This window comes from Physella acuta, unplaced genomic scaffold (assembly GCF_028476545.2).
Source record: "Physella acuta isolate Inbredline_101_S28 unplaced genomic scaffold, ASM2847654v3 ptg000138l, whole genome shotgun sequence".
NCBI lineage: Eukaryota > Metazoa > Mollusca > Gastropoda > Physidae > Physella > Physella acuta.
Genome location: NW_026731657.1, coordinates 71,652 through 79,382, shown reverse-complemented (window position 1 = coordinate 79,382; position 7,731 = coordinate 71,652). Strand labels below are relative to the sequence as shown.

Below are 7,731 nucleotides of genomic sequence, written 5' to 3'. Positions count from 1 at the left end.
GTGAATCCCGTTTGTCCTGAGTATCATGTGATCTAGTATTGTTTCGTGTTCTGGTTTTCCTGACAGTGGTTTTTTCATCATTGGTTAATTTGTATAGCTGCTTTGTAAGCTAGTATTTCTTCGGGATATTTGGTATTTAAACGACTGTGTATTTTTGCTAGTTTATCTTTAGGATTGTTGGTTTTTAGTCTAGTTTGTCTTTGGACAGGTTTGTCTCTAGCGAAGTTGGTCTTTTAGTCTGGGTGGTCTTTAGGTCCATTGTGTTTAACGAAATTGGTCTTTAGCAAAAGTTGGTCTTTTAATCTAGTCGGTCTTTAGTGAAGTTGGTCTGTAGGCCCTTTCGTGTTTAGCGAAATTAGTACTTAGCGAAGTTGGTCTTTAGCGATGTTGGTGTTTAAGTCTAGCTTGTTTTTAAGTCCATTGTGTTTAGCGAAGTTGCTCTTAAGACTATTTAGTCTTTAATTTGACTTTAGGTTACTTGGTATTTAGAGTTATTTGTCTTATAAGGCAGCTAGTCATTAGTTTTTCAGTAGGTTAGTGTTATTTTACCCCATACAGATGACATTAGGACAGTAAGTCTATAGCGGTGTTGTTCTTGTACATAGAAAGTATTTTTGAAACAATATTAGAGTTTGATTGCCTATTATCGTATCAATAATGTCCTGGTATGGGCAATAATACAAAAACTAGGTAGCATATATATATATATATATATATATATATATATATATATATATATATATATATACGAGCGTGCCCGTCCCGCGCGTTGCTGCGGTCTTAAAGTTTAAAAAAAAACTAAAGAAACACATTATGAAAGTTATGGTTCCATTAAATTTACATTTTTATTGAAAATGAAAATTATCAAACATTTTAAAAAGGAAGTACATTCAATTTACATTTTCAAAAATGTATAAATCAATTTTATATGAAAAAACGGTATAACATTCAATGTACATTTTTAATATAACATATTGATCATTCTAGTATGGAAATATGATTAACATTCACTTAACATATTAATTGAAGCGTATATGGCATTTTAATATGAACATCCGAACATTCAGTGTACTTCATCGAAACATATTCACCACTTTTATTTACAAATATGATTAACATTCAGATTACAATTGATTAGTTTTAATGCTGAAACCATTAAATCCAATGTGTTTATTCGAGCGCCTGTGGATATACAATGTTTTTTGTTTTGTCTTCTGGTACGTATACGTATAAATCAGAAGATTTTCCCACACGTGAGCAAGCAACATATAATTGCCCATGTGAGAAACACGAGTTCTGCAAGTTTAAACCACATACTTGCAGCGATTGGCCTTGCGCTTTATTTATTGTCATGGCAAAAGCCAGGCGTACTGGAAATTGTAAGCGTTTAAAATCAAACGGCATGTCTGTTGGTATCATTGGAATACGTGGCAACAACACATGCTCACCCTTGAATTTTCCAGTCAAAATAGTTGCTTCAATGATATTGTGCATCATTTTTTTGACTGCAAGTCTTGTACCGTTGCACAGTCGTGGTGGATTTATATTTCTAAGGAGAATGATAGGCGCACCAAGTTTCAGACTTAATATATGCGGTGGCATACCTGGCAAATCCAATGAATTTAAGAATTCTGTCGGATAACTGACAACTTCGTCTTGATTTATCACAGTGTCTATTGACTTGTACGTTGTCTCTTCTCCTGGTATTCTCTTTTGAATGGTGAAATTCATGTCGTTGACATCGCTGTTTGTAGCAGCTAATATGGCGCGTTCACTAAGCCACTGATGGTTTTCAAACTTCTGTGAGATATTTGTGAAAACCTTTTCAATTAAGTCGTCTTGACTTGATGTCATGTTGCAAAAGTTTTCTGGCAAGGCGATATATTGTGACGATCTGTCAACTGCCATCTTCCCATTCCCAATATCCAGCAATTGTTTTGCGAAACGTTCGGCGGATGCATCATTTTGAAGTTGAACACGCATGTTGGTTTTCAAGGTTAATTTCTTTACATGTCTCCATAGAACAGATGATTTGAGACATGCATTAAGCTCATCAGCCGGTGTTGAACGTGGTATAACTGGCAGAGTTTGTCTAAAATCACCCGACAATAAAATGAGTGCTCCGCCAAAAGGCTGCCCATTATTCCTTAAATCTTGAAGTGTGCGATCAAGAGCTTCCAGTGCTTTTTTGTGCGCCATAGTGCATTCGTCCCATATGATCAACTCACATGTTTGGAGAACCTTGCCCATTCCAGAATTTTTGGTGATATTGCATGTTGGCGTCTCGATGGAATGCAAATTCAACGGTAATTTTAGGGCTGAATGTGCTGTTCGACCACCATCTAAAAGTGTTGCTGCAATTCCAGATGATGCAATTGCCAAGGCAATTTTATTTCTTGATCTTATCGTTGCCAAAATGATTGAAATAAGAAAGGTTTTGCCTGTACCTCCTGGTGCATCTATAAAGTACAATCCTCCGCTTTGATTTGTAACTGCTTGCATGATTGTGTCATATACAATACGTTGTTCTGGAACCAATTTTGGTAGATTCCTTTCAACAAACGCACCCAAATCATTGACATCGAAGTCGTTTTCACGTTGCAAATCACGATCATATGAGTTATTTCCAGATCGATTTGGTGCACACATTCCCAATTGCACCAATCCTTTGTTAGCGATTGACAAACATATATCCTCAATAGCAAGCAGCGCCTCATTATACACCATTGGTGTAAATTGCATACTGGGATTCGTGCTTTGCAAACGACGTAAGATGTCTTCACTCATCCAATCTTTGTATTTTTCCCAAAGATCTTTTGGATTGGATGGGAAACATGTTGTCAATATTATTGCAAACAACGTACGCATTTGTTGTGGCTGAGCAGTATTTGATGCATCAGCGAGTGCTGTGTCCCAATGGGCATCGTTTTCAAGAAGATGTAGTTTTTGGCAAGCTTCTCGATAGGTCTCACATTCTGCATCATTTACTATTTTCAGTTCTTGAAATGATCTGGGCCCACGTACGTTAACTAACAATAATCTCAAGTAAAAACATTCTTGATTATTTGGGTGGACGGTATAGAGACGGCCTAACGTGTCAGACGAATATAAATTGTGATGTCCTGCAACGGGTTTGCCCTGTGTTCGTCGTTGGAACTTTTTCGCTGATCCATTCCACGTGTAATACTTTGGAACTTCTGAGTAAAGAAGCGTTCGGGCGAACTCATCTTCATTGCACAACACAAAGAATGCAGTTAAAGTAGTGTGCGGTGGTGACAATGCTTTAGTTTGTATGTTTTCCATTGTAAAGCAAACACTTTGTCCATCTTTAACATGCACAGCCAAGTGAACAACAGGTGGATGGCGTTCATGAATGGGAAACGATAAAATTCGCCAAACAGCTTCATTGCTACTAATGTAGCGTCCCAATTGAAATCGTTCAATTTCATCGATTGGTGCAGACGGATTTCCTACTCCGAAAACGGCCATATCACTTCCTTTGTTTACATATTTGCAAATGTACTTGATAGATTTCACTGAATTGCAATATTCTACATTGATGTGAGCTTTGAACGTCTTTGATAGTAACGGTGAATATGGAACAATCCAACGATTATCAATATCAATGTCATTGTTGTGCAATTTTAGAACGATGACGTTGCCACCATCCTCAGTTGCTCGTCGACGGTATTTTGGATAGCCATCATTTCCGGTGATAGTCTCTGCGTGTAAGTCTCTTGGATATCGTTTTGTGCACTTACCATCCTTCATGCACTGAGAAGTGTTGTTGATCGCGCCACATGGACCATGGATCATGTTGTTTGAAACAACTTCAAACAAACCGGGATCGATGTTGATATCGGGAATCTCTGCTGATATTATTTCGTCAATTTTGTCGGGTGTAATTTTGTTACACAACCAAACCAAAATATGCGAATGAGGCAAGCCTCTTTTCTGCCATTCAATTGAATACATCCAGCAGCGTGTCTCCCCAAAAACATGATGCTTGACGATGAAATCCATCAAAGATTTTAATTTTTGTTTGAAAACACGTGCGATGATGTCATGACGATCCGCAGGTGACTGTCCAGGTAAAAGAAGTTCTTTGATTTCATCCCACTTGCGATTGCACGTAAACGTGATGAATAGATCGGGACGGCCGTAGTTGCGAACATAGGTCATCGCATCCTGCGCGTACTCGTGTAAGTGCCGAGGGCTTCCTGTGAATGTAGCTGGCAAAATTACCATTTTCCCAATATCATTGGGATTGGTATCGGTAGTAATTGCATCACGCAGATGGATGTACTCTTCTGAGCGCAGTTTGGCTTGATTCAGTCGAATAAACAGAAGTCGTTCGCTCTCAATTTTAGCGTACATGTCGACAATGTACTGATGGAACAGTTGCCGACATTTTAAAATGTGATTCTCTTGATTTTCACGAATCATCAGTCTATAAGCATAGTACTTCATAGCACTAACTTTTTTATTTATCTCCTCATTTGTTTCTGGATTTATCATTTTGATATTGAAATGATACCCATCTTCTCCTTGCCAAAATATTATGGGGTATTGTAAAGCATCATAAGACCGATGCGTTTCACAGACTCGCTGAACATTACCATTTCTGCGATGAAGAATAATATCACGCGAGTTGAACTCTTCGCCGGCTATGACAATCGCGACTTCATTTAAAGTTGGTGCATTATATTGTCTTTCATGCTGGCCGACTGGTGTTTTGTCAGCTCTAATTACAACAGCATATTCATCAGCTGGCATTCGGTCAAGCGCCGTCCTGAATAGCCGAACCAGTTCATTGTGTTGATCAAACATAGGTTGTAGAGCAGCTATTATTTCTTGGTTAGTACTGGTATTGAATTGACAACGCTTTTTAACTTGCTCAGCAGGGTTTCCCATAAAATAAATTTGGAGAAATTTGTGATCTGCATCTTCCAGTGGTAAAAGTGATCCAACCCGATGATATATTTGGCCTTGAATTTTGAAGGTTGGCATGTAATTGTCACGAATGATTGCTGATGCACCGAATGACGTCATCTGGAAAGATGAATTGTACCTACGTATGTTTTCCAAGAAATGTTTCGACTGGCTTGTTTCACCTGATACCAAAGTTGATAACGGTTCGGGTGGTAAATGCAGTTCTGGTAGTTTCACTTTTCCACTTGCGCAGCACATTCCAGGCGTTTCATTCTTAAATTTCAACGCATGGCAAAACTTGCACACTTTATCCATTTTTCCGATAGCGACACCTCGATGAAGACTGTAATCATAATCAGGATCATAACTGAATGCAGAGAGGTTCAGATCTGCATGCAGTGTCCGTCTGGTTTGAAAATTGCGTTCTCGATTGGTTCCCAGTCTTTCTCTCCGTTGATCTACTGTTTCATTTGAGCGGGCTTGAGTAGTGCCTACCCGATTGGATTCTAATCTTGATTCATGTTGCTCTTCTGTTTCATTTGTGCGGGCTTGAGCAGTGCCTACCCGATTGGATTCTAATCTTGATTCACGTTGCTCTTCTGTTTCATTTGAGCGGGCTTGAGCAGCACGTAATTGAACTGTTTCCAATCTTGATTCTCGCTGTTCGTCCGTTTCATTTGAGCGGGCTTGAGCAGCACGTAATCGAACTGTTTCCAATCTTGATTCACGTTGCTCTTCTGTTTCATTTGAGCGGGCTTGAGCAGCACGTAATCGATCTGTTTCCAATCTTGATTCTCGCTGTTCGTCTGTTTCAGAAGCTCGCATTGCCCTTTTTTTTCTTGTTTCTGATGTAGATCGACCAATAGATTTTCGTTTGGGAGGCATACCTGTAGCAAAATAAATAAATGGAAAAATTCACTATCCATATTAAAAAATGTGCTTATTAAAATTAATCGTGTAAGTGTATTCAACACCATCCGGAAGTGTACGGCGATTTGATGCATGGTGTACTAAGGCATTAAGGACAAATAGACCGACAGACACATTAGAGAAATGATTTTCACTTTCTAGATTTACAAACTAAAGAGCTTAAAAATATTCGTGTGGCGAGTTAAAAAAAATTATGGCATTCTAGAAGGTGTTTTTATTATTAAGGCCTCCCTTCCCCCCCCCCCCCCCCCCCCGACATTTTATTTAACCGCGTATCTCGCTTTTGTCATTTGAATGTAATATATTTCATATGTTCGTGCGTGTGATGTCTAAACTATAATGTGACTCCAATCTCGCGTGAACACCGCCGTGTCATATGTAGCCTACTTCTTAGTTATATTAAGTTAACATTTTTAATAGTATCATCAAATTTTACGTTGTTGCTTTAAAAAAGATGTATTAGTAGGATCCCGTTTCTAAAATTTCACTACAACAATTTTCTCGATTATCTTACATGGCATCAAGTATCTACAAATGAAGTTTGGGGCGGGGGGGGGGATATTTGCAGGAAGAAAATAGAAATGTTTTTAAGTGTTTCATTATTTGCTTTCATAATTGATACAACTTTGGAAATTCAATTTCATGACTCACTTTAACAAACAAATTGACACCGGTGTATATAAAAAAGAATGACAGAAAAATAACAATAATGGAGATTTAATTTTGTATTAACTTACCTTTTTCAATTCATGAAATAATCGGCAACTCCTCAATGGCCGCGGTTTTTTCTTTCCAAATCGTAAAGTTCACTGTCGTGGGTTTTAACATGTAAATAAAAGCAGCTTACTATATTCGTCTTTAATAATGCAAAAACTGATTTTCCTTTGCTTTTATGTACATCGAAGTGACTGATGCAACTTGTTAACTTTACTAATGGTGTATTTTTAGACGCGTAATCTGACTTTCTGATTGGTTCATGCAAACAAATATCCAGATTGCGTCATTCTCTAAAGTGAGAAAAATCAACGGGAGGGTTTCTTTAACACGCAAAAAAATTTATTGGACGTGTTATTAATTTCAGAGTGAATGATGCAACTAATGGTGTATTATTAGATGCTCGATCTCAATTTCTGATTGGATTTAAAAAAAAATAGATGCTAATTGCATCATTCGTAAAGTGACGAAACTCTACAGGATGGTTCCTCGATTTACAAAAAGTTATTTTTTCAACATTCGCAAGGTGACGAAACTGTACAGAAGGATTTCCTCATCTTACAAAGTTATTTTTAGAAGTGTGACTTTTTTAGATTTGAGTTATCCACAGAAAGTGTGTGTGTGTGTGTGTATAATGAAAAATCGCACCCTCCCGTGGCGCCGCCCTTGCGAAATTAAAAATGATTTTTTTACAGAACCCTTCCCTAGAGTTTTATAATAAACTCCCCAAAGTTTCATGCCTATCGGATGAACTGTGTCACTGCAATTCACTTTTATTATTTTTATATACCGTAAATAGTGAAAAATCGCACCCTCCCGTGGCGCCGCCCTTGCGAAATTAAAAATGATTTTTTTACAGAACCCTTCCCTAGAGTTTTATAATAAACTCCCCAAAGTTTCATGCCTATCGGATGAACTGTGTCACTGCAATTCACTTTTATTATTTTTATATACCGTAAATAGTGAAAAATCGCACCCTCCCGTGGCGCCGCCCTTGCGAAATTAAAAATGATTTTTTTACAGAACCCTTCCCTAGAGTTTTATAATAAACTCCCCAAAGTTTCATGCCTATCGGATGAACTGTGTCACTGCAATTCACTTTTATTATTTTTATATACCGTAAATAGAGAAAAATCGGACCCTCCCGTGGCGCCG

At 37.9% G+C, this 7,731-nt stretch overlaps 1 protein-coding gene across 1 annotated transcript; it reads right to left on the bottom strand.

Annotated features, from left to right (window-relative positions):
• Positions 1-1,170: 1,170 nt before the first annotated feature.
• LOC131935213 (uncharacterized) lies at positions 1,171-5,817 on the bottom strand. The gene has a single exon (XM_059291587.1). It carries the CDS (start codon positions 5,815-5,817, stop codon positions 1,171-1,173), a length of 4,647 nt encoding a protein of 1,548 aa, XP_059147570.1.
• Between the last annotated feature and the right edge of the window lie 1,914 nt (positions 5,818-7,731).

Bases quoted from the DNA above. Each gene is read 5' to 3' on its own strand.
- LOC131935213 (XM_059291587.1), bottom strand. From the start codon at position 5,817: ATGCCTCCCAAACGAAAATCTATTGGTCGATCTACATCAGAAACAAGA.